The sequence below is a fragment of the Polyodon spathula genome, chromosome 2 (genome assembly GCF_017654505.1).
Source record: "Polyodon spathula isolate WHYD16114869_AA chromosome 2, ASM1765450v1, whole genome shotgun sequence".
Classification (NCBI taxonomy): Eukaryota; Metazoa; Chordata; class Actinopteri; order Acipenseriformes; family Polyodontidae; genus Polyodon; species Polyodon spathula.
Window position 1 is genome coordinate 78,032,897 of NC_054535.1, and position 15,533 is coordinate 78,048,429.

Here is a 15,533-nt window from a genome sequence, read left to right on the forward strand (position 1 = left end):
ACAAGAGGTTTCAAATTAATTGGATTTTCTTACTCATTTACTTAGACACTAAATCGTATTACTGCATGGAGGTTTGCTGACCTCTGCTGGTAATGCATGATGATAAAAATACTAATCTAGATTCGAATTGTTGCCTTTCAGTATTAACCTGCTCTATACAGATGCATTTCTTAATATACTTTACAGAATTTGCAGAACAATAAAATATTACTATTAAAAGTGCATTATTATTCAAAAGTACAGGTCACACACTGCATAAAGATGCTAACTTACCCACTGCTCTTATTAACTCCAATTCACCAATTCAGCCCAATTCATAAAATTTCAATGCGACGGTTCTATACTTATATTAACCCACTACTTTGAGGCACGAACACCAGGTTAGTATTTGAGGAAGCAATCCACAACATTCCTTGTGTGAACAATGCATGTCTTCTTGTTTTCTACACTGGTGCCAACTTGTAATATGTGTAAAAAGGTTTTCTATATGCAGAAAACCCTAAGTATAAAAAAGGCTGGTCATGTGCCAAGTAGATACTATAACTACACAAATTAGCAAACTTGCTTTATATTATGGGCAGTGTATCAGTGAAGGGCAATTATACTGTACAACTTACAGCCAAAACAGCATAACCAAATGAGTGACTCAACTCGAGTTTACGCACCAATGCTTCAATCCAGGTCAGAGCCTCTTCCTTTACTGTCCCCTTCTGTTGCTGGCTGATGGAATCTGAGGGGCCTTGTTTGGGTGCTGACTGGCCTGTGCTCTGCTGTCCTGGTTGGACACTTCCACTTTGCATCTGCAGTAATGCGGTGGTCAGACTGATGAGGTAGGACTCTATGTCTTGAGGGACCAGGTCTCGAATAGCCTTCTGTCTGCTCAGGTCTTTAAAGATGATAACATTTTAAAAAGGTACAATCCATACCTAATAATACACCGTGGAGCTGATCCATTCAGACACTGCTAATACAACACAGGTTCCCTATACAAACAGCACACCATCAAATCAGAACAATTTAGATGTATGATCTTAATGACTGGAGAGTCAGCCTCTGTTAGGTGTATTTGAAATGATCAGAAATGCTCTGCTAAACTTTGCTGTTCTTTTGTGATAAACTACACTATGTAACACAATATTTGTTCCTGGGTAGTAAGTGTTATTTCCTAATTGCTTATGCCTCAAAAGTATAGAAAATGGCTATTATTCCCCACAAACTTTGCTTTTGTGACCAGGACAGTGATATTTCAAAATATCACTATTTCCAATGGGAAAATGGGCAAATGTGTGTCTTTTCGTTCACATAAAGTCAGAAAAAAACAACATATGAATCCAAATTAACATGTACTTATACTAAAGTAATACAAAGATGACTACAAAAGATTTAGAAGTGAATAGTTTTTCGAGATTTACAATTATACTGTAAATACAGTATCTCGAAAAACTACTCACTTCTAAATCTTTTGTAGTTAGTACATACTTGTGATTTTTAGCCTACATCAGCTTGCTGGGTTTACAATGTAACTGTTTAATTGCGGAATGGAAGATTCGGTTGCCTAGTCTTGGTGAAAACTGATATATTTTTAAACAGTGACAGTGGATGCTATTATTCACCTTTTGTGCACAGTAAGAGCAGAGTGATACAATACCCCTCCCCCCTTACCAGAATGCCTTACCAGAATTAATGGGAGAACTTCTGATAACATCTGTGATTTTCCTCTGGGTTTCAGGTGTCAGTCCGGCTCGCTCAGTGTCCAGGGGGTACCCCATTTTCAGGGCCTGGGACAGATGGGTACCAACCACTGCCACGGGTAAGCTCCTGGAGTCAGCGACCTTCCTCTGGAATACACAGCATGCTGTTAGGTAAGGCTTTAAAAATAGTACCAAAACGTACATAGGATTTTCGTGTTCGGATATGGCCAGAATGCCATATTACAAAAAATAAATTCTGTAGGCATTACTAAAATAACTGTACAGGATGAGCCCTCATTGTATATGATACTTTTTCTTTCGTGCGCCTCGGAATATCGTTCCATCTTTTCTTAATCTCCTCCACCGTTCTTTTAATAATGCCTACACTCTAGAAGTAAAGGCTCTCGATAGAACCTTGCTTTGCCACTATGGGGAGACCTTTTTAGGTGCTTCTAAGAACCTTTTTAACATGGATTCTGTATTCTCTATTTGCAGACTTTCTGTTTTGTCATACAAGCTATGAAACATGTATTGCAAATTGGAGTTTGCAAAATGATAGGGTACCGGTGTCACAGGAAATAAGTTGGCCATGAAATAAGTTAGCGTTTGCCTTTCTGCGCTCGCGCGAATCTTACAGCTTAAAGGCAAGGTTAAGCCGTCTCCATTTTCTGTCGGTAAACTTCAGAAAATTGTTTTACTTTTAAAAATGTTGTCAGGATCTTTATTAAAGCTACGTTATATGTGGTTAAAAAAATGAAAACACATAGTTATAATATTAATAACACTTTATTTTATCATGTTGTATTTTATTTAATAATAGCGGATAACTTTAAGCTACTACAAAGGCATGGTCGTGCTATTTATTTTTATGTGCATTATATTTGTGTTAAATCATTAGAATAACACTTTTAAATAATATGACAATATCTATTATTTTAAATTCCTAGTTTAAACCATCATCAGAGTTGTCATTTTAAGTTTGTAATCGCCGGATATTTACATGATAGGTTTTCTTTGTACAAATATTACAGTAAGAGAATAAATACGATATTCTGTATATTGGTTACGACATATCAGAAACAATTAAGCATTAAGATTTATTTGTATGTACAAAAAACAAAACCAGACTGCATCACAAGCATCAATCTGTAAGTACTGCACTCTAATTTATCATTCATATACAGGTGTGTGTATATACACGTCCATATATGACCATATATGAATTCTGCGTGGGTTTGTATGATCGTATGAAAGTATGTATAGTAAGCCAATCGTTTTGTGCGGATCTATCTATATATCTCTTAAAACACCATCTTTCACTAAGAACATATACGTTTTCTGTATATATTAAAACAGGTTTAGATATTCCCACACGTAGACTTGATTAAAACATCAAAAACAGTATTCTCTGTATCAATAAAAGTGTTTGTACCCACTTCCCCATAACATTTATTAAAAAAAAATACAAAACAACCGAACATTTTACCGTGAAAATAATAACTTAGTTAAACTTGAGCCTTCCTAGAATAAACGCTAGTATTTGCTTACGCCACAGTATGATAATATGACACAACATTTTTTAAAGGAAATAAACATTTGGCAAGTAGTGATTAACTCTGCATAAACATAAATTATACTGACAACATTTTTTTTTTTTTAAATATTTATATTTTTTGCTAAAAATGACACTGCACATCCAAACACAGCGAACGCTTTACTTTAAATAAAATGTATTTATAAAACTTAAAACGTACATTTACATACATAAGACGACAAATGTTACTTTTTTAAACAGAAAAATAATGTCTGCAATACACTTTGATAAATATGATGTCAAACGTCACATTTTTAAACAAAAAAATATGGTCTGCAATACCTGTTTTCGTTTCTTAAAAAAATACAAATGGCATCTGTAAAATCTTGGATAAATCTCTACAGAACATAAGAACATAAGAAAGTTTACAAAACATAAGAGTTTACAAACGAGAGGCGGCCATTCGGCCCATCTTGCTCGTTTGGTTATTAGTAGCTTATTGATCCCAAAATCTCATCAAGCAGCTTCTTGAAGGATCCCAGGGTGTCAGCTTCAACAACATTACTGGGGAGTTGATTCCAGACCCTCACAATTCTCTGTGTAAAAAAGTGTCTCCTATTTTCTGTTCTGAATGCCCCTTTTTCTAAACTCCATTTGTGACCCCTGGTCCTTGTTTCTTTTTTCAGGCTGAAAAAGTCCCTTGGGTCGACATTGTCAATACTTTTTAGAATTTTGAATGCTTGAATTAGGTCGCCACGTAGTCTTCTTTGTTCAAGACTGAACAGATTCAATTATTTTAGCCTGTCTGCATATGACATGCCTTTTAAGCCCGGAATAATTCTGGTCGCTCTTCTTTGCACTCTTTCTAGAGCAGCAATATTTTTTTTATAGCGAGGTGACCAGAACTGAACACAATATTCAAGATGAGGTCTTACTAGTGCATTGTACAGTTTTAACATTACTTCCCTTGATTTAAATTCAACACTTTTCACAATGTATCCGAGCATCTTGTTAGCCTTTTTTATAGCTTCCCCACATTGTCTAGATGAAGACATTTCTGAGTCAACAAAAACTCCTAGGTCTTTTTCATAGATTCCTTCTCCAATTTCAATATCTCCCATATGATATTTATAATGTACATTTTTATTTCCTGCGTGCAGTACCTTACACTTTTCTCTATTAAATGTCATTTGCCATGTGTCTGCCCAGTTCTGAATCTTGTCTAGATCATTTTGAATGACCTTTGCTGCTGCAACAGTGTTTGCCACTCCTCCTACTTTTGTGTCGTCTGCAAATTTAACAAGTTTGCTTACTATACCAGAATCTAAATCATTAATGTAGATTAGGAATAGCAGAGGACCTAATACTGATCCCTGTGGTACACCGCTGGTTACCACACTCCATTCTGAGGTTTTTCCTCTAATCAGTACTTTCTGTTTTCTACATGTTAACCACTCCCTAATCCATGTACATGTGTTTCCTTGAATCCCAACTGCGTTCAGTTTGAGAATTAATCTTTTGTGCGGGACTTTGTCAAAAGCTTTCTGGAAATCTAAATAAACCATGTCATATGCTTTGCAATTATCCATTATCGATGTTGCATCCTCAAAAAAATCAAGCAAGTTAGTTAGGCACGATCTCCCTTTCCTAAAACCATGTTGACTGTCTCCCAGGACCCTGTTACCATATAGGTAATTTTCCATTTTGGATCTTATTATAGTTTCCATAAGTTTGCATATAATAGAAGTCAGGCTTACTGGTCTGTAGTTACCTGGTTCAGTTTTGTTTCCCTTTTTGTGGATCGGTATTACGTTTGCAATTTTCCAGTCTGTCGGTACCACCCCTGTGTCAAGAGACTGCTGCATGATCTTGGTTAGCGGTTTGTAAATTACTTCTTTCATTTCTTTGAGTACTACTGGGAGGATCTCATCCGGCCCAGGGGATTTGTTTATTTTAAGAGCTCCTAGTCCCTTTAACACTTCTGCCTCAGTTATGCTAAAGTTATTTAAAACTGGATAGGAACTGGATGACATGTGGGGCATGTTGTCAGTATCTTCCTTTGTAAAAACTTGTGAAAAGTAATCATTTAACATATTTGCTATTTTTTTTTTCTTCCTCTACGATTTTGCCATTTGTATCTCTTAAACATTTAATCTCCTCTTTGAATGTTCTCTTGCTGTTGTAATATTGGAAAAACATTTTGGAATTGGTTTTAGCTCCCTTAGCAATGTTCATTTCTATTTCTCTCTTGGCCTTTCTAACTTCCTTTTTGACTTGCGTTTGCAGTTCTGTGTACTCTTTCTGCGTACTTTCTTTTTGGTCCTTTTTTAATGCTCTGTAAAGTGCCTTTTTTCGCTGAATATTTTTTTTAATTGATCTATTAAACCATTTTGGCAATTTAGTTTTACATTTAGATTTGTCTACTTTAGGGATATAATTGTTTTGCGCCTCTAGTACTACATTTTTGAAGAACAACCATCCTTCTTCTGTGGGTGTTTTCTCTATTTTACTCCAATCTACTTCTGTTAGTCTCTGTTTCATACCTTCATAGTTTGCTTTTCTAAAATTGTAAACCTTAGCTTTAGTCATTACTTTTGGGGATTTAAAAAACACTTCAAATGAGACCATGTTGTGGTCTGAGTTTGCCAGTGGTTCTCTGACCTCTGTTTTAGTTATTCTATCTTCGTTATTTGAAAAGACTAAATCAAGGCATGCCTCCCCTCTAGTGGGTGCCTTCACAAATTGTGTTAGGAAGCAGTCATTTGTCATTTCCACCATTTCTATTTCATCCTTCGCGCTACCCACCGGGTTTTCCCATTTTATTTGGGGGAAGTTGAAATCCCCCATTAGTATGGCTTCTCCTTTGCTACACACATTTCTAATGTCATTGTATAACAGATTATTGTGCTCACCGTCTGAATCTGGCGGTCTATAGCATGCTCCTATTATTATGCCTTTTGAATTTTTGTCTGTTATTCTGACCCATATTGATTCGGTTTTATTTTCTTTGTCCAGGTTTAACACCTGGGCTTCAAGACTGTTTCTTATGTATAGCGCTACCCCTCCTCCTCTTCTGTCCTGCCTGTCTTTCCTATACAGTGTATACCCACAAATATTATATTCGTCCCCATCACTCTCAGATAACCACGTTTCTGTAACACCTATCACATCATAGTTACTTGTTAGTGCAGTAGCTTCAAGTTCTAGAATTTTGTTTCTGATACTTCTAGCATTTAGATAAATACATTTAATGGTTGTCTTACCTGAGTTGTTGTTCTTGTTTTGATGCGGTCTCCCTTCTGTTTTTTTTTTGATTTCTCCCCCCTTCCTTTCTAGTTTAAATGCTTCTGAACCTGCTCGAGGATCTTTTCTCCGAGTAGACTAGTTCCCTTGTTATTTAAATGCAGTCCATCCCGTCTATACAGATAGTCCTCGTTGTAGAATGTGGTCCAATGATCAAGATAGGTGAAGCCTTCCCGTGTGCACCACGTCTTCAGCCATTCGTTTTGATTAATTATTTCCAGCTGTCCATATGGTCCTTTGCAAGGTGCCGGTAGTATACCAGAAAATACCACAGTTTTGGTTTTCTCTTTTAATTTCCTTCCTAGCTCTCTGAATTTGTTTTGCAGGGATTTTGGTCTGTCTCTTCCAATGTTGTTTGTACCGATGTGGACGACTACTACCGGGTCGTCTCCTGTTCGTTCTAGGAGCCTGTCCACGTTTTCAGTGATGTGCTTGACCGAGGCTCCCGGAAGGCAGCACACTGTTGTAGTAAGGGGGTCCAAACTGCGAATTGAACTTGCTGTGTTTCTCAATATGGAGTCCCCAACAATCATGACCTCCCTTCTTTTTGCTGTCTGGTCACCACTGTCAATAGGGTCCTGGATGTTGTTCCTTTCATTCTCTTGTTGTTGGTTCTGCTCATCAAAATTCTGAAGTGACTCAAATCTGTTGGTTGTTTTGATTTCTGGTGGTTGTGTTTGACGAAGTTTCTTTTTTTCCCTGCTTCTGCCTACCTGAACCCAGATGTTCTGACCTTCTATCTCCCTGGTGGCTTTCAGTCTGTTAGGGGTGATGCAGACTTCCATGAATTGTGGGTGTGCCAGTTCCTCAAGATCCTGTTGCTGTCTCACTTCTTCCAGCTCCATTTCTAGCATACTTACTAGTTTATGCAAATCCTGGATCGCGCGGCACTTTACGCACACTTGGTTTAGCTCCGCTGGGTTTTCTCGGATTTCCCACATCAAGCAGGTGTCACAGATTACTGGCTTGAAGACCATGTTGAGGTTTTTTTTTTTTATGTTAAATTTCTTCTGCAGCCGTCAACCTGCTTTCAAACTGCTTCGAAACTGCTCTGTACTTTTCCACGCCTGTACTTCTCCCACTCGCTGTCGCTTCCACTCGCTGTCGCTGGGAAGACTGCCTCGTTTAACTGCGTTGTTCTGCTGTGCTGTCGGCTCCTCCCCTCGCCCGTGTCTCAAAACGACGCTGAATTTGAATCAGCTGCTCCGAGTTTCAGCTTGTTTGTTATCAGAAAAACACACGCGGCTGTTTGACTTTGAGCTGCTGCTGTGTTTCCCCAATGTCCTCTGTTTTCTGATTAAAGCAATTCAAGATGCAATTTCTCCTTTCTGCTTCGAAACTGCTCTGTACTTTTCCACGCCTGTACTTCTCCCACTCGCTGTCGCTTCCACTCGCGGAACCTTGCCTTTAACTTCTAAAATTTGCGCGTGCGCAGAAAGGCTCAAAAAGGCAAATGCTAACTTATTTCCCATGACACCGGTATTATAAACCGTAATTTACACACGGACTTGATCAGAAGGGTTTAAAGATGAGATCTTTGCAAATGTTATTACATTTTTCTCTGTCCTTGAAAACGATGTCTCCTTCTTGCTATAGACAAGTCTCACACATCACCTTGCCTTGTATATAGCCTACTGTCTGACTGCGACAAATTAACACCTGCTTTTCAGAGTTCTTAAAATAATCAAGCAAATACGAGGCCGGCAATTACCAGCTGTAATAAATTAGACGGAATATTTAGTGACCTCATTTGCAAAATCCCCTCCCAATTTTAGCTGTTTCGTTCAGAAACGCCCTAGAATTACATATTCATATACAGAATTACATATGCATCAAGGGCTAAAGCATTGCCCCCGCAAATCACATGTTAATTGTGTGTTTATGCCACTGCGTGCGTTTTATAAATCCCATCCAAGAATTCAGAACCCTCAGGGCCCATTTTACAGTCCTAAAATATGCGCAGTCCTTTTATAAATCTGGGCCATTTTGCTTCTCGTTTATTACATTGCACATAACAAAGTCACAACAAAAAATATATTGCATCTGGTCTAGAAGTTAACTTCTTTTAAAGCAGTAGTGAGGATTTGCTATCTGCCTGGAAAGTAGTTAGCAAAATGGTCTTATTCGGTAGCGGTTTATTCGACCAACAACTATATATAAGAAGAATTTAAAAAAATAAACACCTATCTACTGTTTTAAACTGACTATATTTAAAATCAGAAAGTCCTTATTGAAGCCACCTTGTGCCTAACTAAGCAATGGAAGTAATGCAATTCCTTGTCAAAATGTATTTAGTTTTATCCTTCAGTTCTACGAGAATGCAACCATATCTGTCATCTAAGCATTTGATATGCCATCAGTACAGTTAACCAGGTTATGTTTCATCGGTGCAAATTAAGTTGTGCAAAATGATCCCCTTATGTCTTCAGTTGTTGACCAAGATTTCAGTAACTAACAAATCATACTATAAAGACAGTGGTTAAAAAAAAAAAATTGTAAGTAACGTGTGCCACAATATCGTTGAATCCTGCTCTGTATGACCTCAAATTATAAAGTTACCCCTTACAACCGTTTTGAAAATGAAAGCTAACTCGACCATGGTACCCCTACATTTAAAAGATTCATGCAACGTGTTATACTGACTGGTTTGTTCATAAATATGTGTATTATTTAATGTCACCAAACTGTTGTTTTAACCCAGTCACCGATGGATAAACTTCCAGCTCACCGATAAATTTGCAGTAGTGAATAAAACAACTAGTAATAGTTTCCAGATTTATGAAAGATACTAATAAACAACTAGTACTGGTAATTATATATGTCTTCACTCAGGGTCGGTCATATAAACTGCAGCGTAAGGTATCAGAAAATACTACTGCACAAAAATAACTAGAAGCAAATTAAAGAGTTTTGCTATCAAATATTTAACTATGAGCCTTGATAATATATACAATCTAGACTGAGCATCAAAAGAAACTCATCACTTATATTTCAGCATCAAAAGAAACATATTACTTATATTTGGATAAATTTCACTACATACGATCGAAAAATGACAAAACACTTTTTTTAGAACAGGTGCAGTGACTTTTAATTGTGCCGATTAACAACTGACATCACGAAGATGCTGCAAAATGATCTGTCGATCTTGGGCAGGTGTTGTGACTCTTGGTCTCCCAGTTCATGGCCTGTCATTGACAGACTATGTCTGGTTATACCATCTCGTCAGGTTTGAAATTGCTGGCTGTGAGCACCCAAGACGATGAGCCACAGTACAGTCCAGCCTCCAATATGCTGATTGCACGAAGGCACTGCTCTCTTGACAGACGTGGCATATTGTTTTATTTTTCTGTGATTTTCTTTATTGCTTTTATTCAAGCTTGCAATTCAATATATATAAATCACTTTACAACATTTTCAGGAAGTTAGGTACTGTTAATCAAGGCATTTCAGAATGACGTGCTTCCGTTTTTTCTGTCCTACGAGAGTCTGGCTCGCTCTAAAACAGCACAATGCATTTTGGTCCCAGATGGCCGTCCATATAATAGAGATTACTTGTTTACTTTTTGCTGTCTAAAACTTTTAAATAGAGGCTCAAGAGCTGCTTTTCTGATCCTGTGGTTATTTTTTTATATATACTAAATCTCACATAACACTCATATTCTGGTGAGGCGGTAAAGAAGTGAAAGGTATTTCTGTCATTTCTAGTGAATACGAACATCTGATTTTTGTATCCAAATACATTTAAAAAATATTCTGATATTTGTCCCAGCACTAAAAAACAATAATGAATAAATTAAGGGTGCTGTCAGCAAACTACAGCATACACACCTGTACATGGTATGCTTGCTACCAGAACTTGGGTGATTTACCATAAACAGATAAATATGCAGTATTTATAATATGTTTCTCCTCTGGGCAAAATTAACATGGAGGCCATTCTTTGATCTTAGGAATTATGTATGATTATTATACTGTTGATCATAACTATTTGCATGACTATATCTTTACAGTAATTTATTTCAATATGTTTCAGAAATTGCAGCAATGAAGGCTTACCTAACAATGGTACTTCAGCACCTACATCTGGTTACATGGAACCACAAATAGCACTTATCCTAGACAGCTTACTTTTACCAAACCAGTGTCTGTGAAATGGGCTCCAACGGAAAGTGGTACTGTCATTGTCACAGTACAAGCATGCTACTCACCAAGCTCAGGCCCTGTTGCTGGAAGAGATTGTAGGTGATACGAACACTATCAGGAAGAGAACTGCATGAAGAGCTCATCCCAGGGTGACTTTTCCTCTCAATGCCACAAGATGGGCTGGAAAACTTGTTTGCCTTGGGAAGAAAGATATTCAGCGATTTATTTTTTACTTCCAGCAGATTCCGTCATCTCCAAACCACACTGCAAATAAGCTGAAGCTATTGAGCCTGTTAACAGACAGCAGTGTGTAGAGGTGCAAGGTCTCTATCCTATTGCTCCTTCTTATAGATTTGCCTTAAGTTTAGATGGCCAGGTATGCAACTGCAGTTAATCTGTAGTAATGAGCCCATTACCTCCAGGTCTTCTGACTGACATAATTCACTGATGATAACCAGCAGAGGGTCCAGCATACTGGATTTAGCTTCAGACACACCATCCACCCTCTTCATATTTTCAACAGTGGTTGGCCTGAGGCAAAAAAAATAAAGGACCAATAACAATAAAAAAAAGATTAAGATAGGAAATTTTAATCCTTCACATCCTAGAAGAAAGTCTAGGATATAACATCAGTCTGCATCTGTATCGTTAAAGTGGTGCATAATCAAATTTGTTCCAAACAAAAGTATATCTGGTCCAAAAACGCCCACCTTTCATATACGGTAAATGTGAAGCAAAGATACTACACAATTTGCCTAACTGCATTTTCTTGCAGAACAGATTTTTTATATATATATATATATATATATAATATATCATATATATATATATATATATATATATATATATATATATATATATATATATATATATATATATATATATATATATATTCTAAAATTGATTGCCTGGGTGCAGAGCGATCAGTTTATAGAATTTACCGAATCTTTGCAAGATCAATGAGAATCTTGTTTGTTGCCAGCACTGCAGGAGGAACGTTCTTCTCATTGGCCAGCTTCTGTCTACCAGCCACAAGTTTGCCATACAACACTCCCTGGATAAAGAGATATGACAACATTCAGATCCACGGTCCGAAGGACCAATGCGATTGCATCAATTTAATATTTTTAAGTTTTTATAAGCAAATAAAATCTACCTGACCCAAAGCAAATAAATGCAACAATTGTAAGTCGCCCTGGATAAGGGCGTGTGCTAAGAAATAATAAATAATAATAATAATAATAATAATAATAATAATAATAATAATAATAATAATAATAATAATAATAATAATAAACCAATCATTCTTTGATAATGTAGAATAAAGAAACATACTACATTCTATAATTAGTTCAACCATAGTGATCCTCATGGAATAACCCATGCACTGCTTTAATTGCTTTAATACTAGTTGTTTGCAATGATCATTTCTGTTATCCGGATGAACTGAATATATCTCGAAAGCGGCTCTTAAAGTATTTGTATACTAGACAAAACAGCAAAAAAAACTACATTCTACCATCACAGACAAATCAGAAAGAAAACTTTGTAATTCCCAAGACATCTGATGCTTTTAAAAAAAATATCACATAAAATGACGCCAGTGATACTGAAGTTACTTCATGAAATACTTTAAACTCTGTGAATATGTTTACCATTCCATGAAACCTTAATAACCAGCTCTCTGCAAAGGTGACCAATACCCTATTAGATATGCACATGACATTAATACAGCCCAGTATATGCAAACACCTCCTCCACTTGTCTCATCTCACCCTATTTTCTCTGTAAAGGACAACTAAAAATGGCCTCAAAAGCTTTCCAACGGCACTTCTAAGTACAGCCGAGTCTGCTCTTTACCTGGAGCTCCAGCTCCCTTGGACACACAGTAGGAGGTTGAGGTTGTGAAGGTGCTGTCTTTGGTGGAGACTTGAATGCTGAAATCTGCAGGCTTAACACAGAAACAAACAGCAAGGCTAGTACACAGTCCAACATTTTTTTTAATGTGTATTTGTCTGATTAACATTGTAAATTGACTGCTGTAGATATAGTAACATGTGTAACAAACACTGTATAGATTATAACCTAAAATGTTATTTTTAAAAATTGTACTACCCTGTTTTTGTTGAAGTAGTCATTCTCTGAAGCCTCTCTCTTTCCGGATTTGCAAATTGTGAACTCAGAGATTTCTTAAAAAAACAAACAAATAAAATAATAAAAAAAGGGGCAAAGGTTGTTTGATTAGCCATTATGTTTGCACAAAAAAATGTAAATACATCTACAATACTTGTTCTTTATTTTTATTAAGTATTTTCAGTGCCTGTTTCCAACTTCTATGCAAAGTGACTAGTGCTTCATTGTACAATCACATCTGTTGCAGTTTGCTCTGACTGAAGTCTTCACTGTAACCAGTGCCATTGCATAGCAGTGTAGCTCTATTAAGTGCTTTATAAAACACATTCAAACTTTTTACAGTGACTGTAAAATATTAAATAAAAAAAAAAAATGTGTCTCAAACACATGTAGGAGTGTTCAAATTAACAGTTACTGTGTTTTGCTGGAATAATAAAAATAGATAATTGAATACTGAATTTGATCAAAATTAGTGTACAGTGTTAATGACATTCCTGAAGTACCAAACTGACCGACGATTCTGTGGTCGAGGGGTGGCTGCTGGTTGGGGCTGGAGAGGTTGCAGAAGATGGGGCTTGGTACCGACTAAAACAAAAATACAAAACAAAATCATGAATATTAGAAAATACAGTTGAACACAATTGAACAGTCTTTACATTTATTTAAAAAAGAGCACACTTTCATCTAATTATCAAATAAGTTAAATACAATTATATCTTCTATTTGATATTTACAAGTTTCCTGTTCATGACAGAAATGCATAGCCGGAGCTCAATCTAATCCAAATAAATAAAAATAAATATAATATAGTTACTCTGGCACAGTGAAAAACCTGGCACACAATTCGGTGTTTGGCTGAAGCAAAAGAGTTCGATGTGATTCATCATTTGCCTTGCTGAGCCACGTCCTCCCCTGGGGATTATAAAAAGAAGAACAAAAATGATTTGGGTTTATCCTGTGTAAACCTGGTCTTTGGTTGTCCAGCTTTCTTTGTACTGGAGTACCAGATCTTTTCTTCCAGAAAGTTTAAGCTCCATATATCCACTACAAACGTCTTTCCAAAGGTCATTACAAATTAATATGGTAAAGGTCAGCATCATATACAGTAAGACACTGCCGAATCAAGCAAGGGAAGACTGGGGTCAGTAACTCCATTCACACAGGATGTCTTTAGTTTACTTTATAAAGGGAGAACATTTTAAAATGGCCCATGTCTCCATGGATCATCTACCTTTAAACTGATCCCTCACCCAGTCACACAGTTTGTTGAAACGAAATCAGTCAGCATTTATTTAAGTTGTTCAAATTTAGTCTTTCCTTGGTTGTTCGATGTTGTATTTTCATTGGCTGACAGTAGCAACAAGCATCAAAGTTTTTTTTTTTGTTGTTGTTGTTTTTTTTAGTTATACTTGCCACCTGGATAAATGTCTAAAATACCAGTGTTGTTTTAGTGGATTCTGAGTAAATGGAATAGAGTTGGCCAAATGGCACTAAGACAGTGACAGCATTTCTCAAAAGAAAAAGAAAACAACTGTAATACTCTGCATCTTTCAGTCGGCATACTGCAGCAGGTCCTGAAGGCTCTTCAACATAATTTTTTTTTTATTCATAAATCCACACATGACCTAGAGATGGACCTGCACCGTTTGTTTGTTTGGATTCATTCCTGCTACTTATGCTGCTTTACCATGCTGAAGAACACGTCAACAGCTCTCACCTTTTGATCCAAGCCACAGGTGATTAAAAACTTGTTTTGTCCGGAGTTTTCCTTCATGTAGCCCTCTGTAATGAGCTGCCGCCCCAGAGCCTTCCACCAGTTTTCAGGGATGGTCTTACCACAGCCGAACAGGGGCAGTTTACGGAATTTGTCTGGCAGCCGTTGCGAATACTGGAAGAGGTTAAAAAGGTTTAACTAAGCTAGAAGTATCATGAAAGAATGTGTCCAATGAGGGTTAAAGTGCTGAAATGTATTTGAGTATTAACGCTATGCATGGTTAACCAATCGAAGGCTGTGCTCACAGATCCACGAAGGAAGAGCACTGGGACGGCAGTGCCAAACTTCTCTCCTAGAGCAGCGACCGCAGACATCAGCTGGTAGGCTTCCTTCCCAAAATCCTGCAGGTTAGACTCTGTGTCATCTGCACTGGGGTCATACAGCTGCCTAAGAGGAATTCACAGCTTGTAAAAATCACAGGTCTGAAACATATCATCTTAAATCAGGTGGGTTTTTTTCAGATTCAGATAACAGATCTATGGTATATCAGAGGTGTGTTTTTGCAATCTTGCTTAAATCGACGCCATATAGATGCCAGAGATGTTTAATAGGGCTGAACTGCTTCTGACAGGACCAGGTTTGAAGTTCCTTCACAAAAAATGCCACTTTGGAGTAAATACCTGGATATGTTGAAGGGTGTTCACAAACAATACCGTACATACCATAAATTGACCCAAAATGAATAAATAAAATCAACAAAAACAGAAGACCCACCTGGAGCTGCAATTGTCACAACATTTGTCAGTGCCCATGATGCCTAAGCTGGCTTTTCTTAATTGTTTATCTTCAAAGTGGGACAAGATGATTCTGCAGAAAAGTAAAAGATAATGGTTAACAACAGCTGCGATTTAGAAAATAAACAGTCGAGTATAAGTGTAGCAGGATGTCTTCAAAGTGCACACAGTGGCAGTGAAACACTGCAGGAGGTGGCACCACACAATGGCTACATTTA

General features: G+C 37.1%; 1 protein-coding gene across 5 annotated transcripts in view; it reads right to left on the reverse strand.

The window, feature by feature from the left end:
* The window catches only part of wrn (WRN RecQ like helicase), a 36,754-nt gene that overhangs the window by 5,315 nt on the left and 15,906 nt on the right, over nt 1-15,533 (reverse strand). For all 5 annotated transcript variants that reach the window (XR_005947587.1, XM_041230221.1, XM_041230211.1 and 2 more), the window contains 12 exons: nt 15,296-15,388; nt 14,827-14,968; nt 14,525-14,695; nt 13,622-13,719; nt 13,320-13,392; nt 12,790-12,863; nt 12,535-12,625; nt 11,616-11,728; nt 11,091-11,205; nt 10,740-10,871; nt 1,676-1,838; nt 666-886 (listed from right to left, as the gene is read on the reverse strand). Coding sequence is in view for 4 of the 5 variants with exons in the window: in XM_041230221.1 (XP_041086155.1) it covers nt 666-886; nt 1,676-1,838; nt 10,740-10,871; nt 11,091-11,205; nt 11,616-11,728; nt 12,535-12,625; nt 12,790-12,863; nt 13,320-13,392; nt 13,622-13,719; nt 14,525-14,695; nt 14,827-14,968; nt 15,296-15,388 (1,486 nt within the window). In the remaining variant the exon portion in view is untranslated. The remainder of the gene's footprint in view (nt 1-665; nt 887-1,675; nt 1,839-10,739; nt 10,872-11,090; nt 11,206-11,615; nt 11,729-12,534; nt 12,626-12,789; nt 12,864-13,319; nt 13,393-13,621; nt 13,720-14,524; nt 14,696-14,826; nt 14,969-15,295; nt 15,389-15,533) is intronic.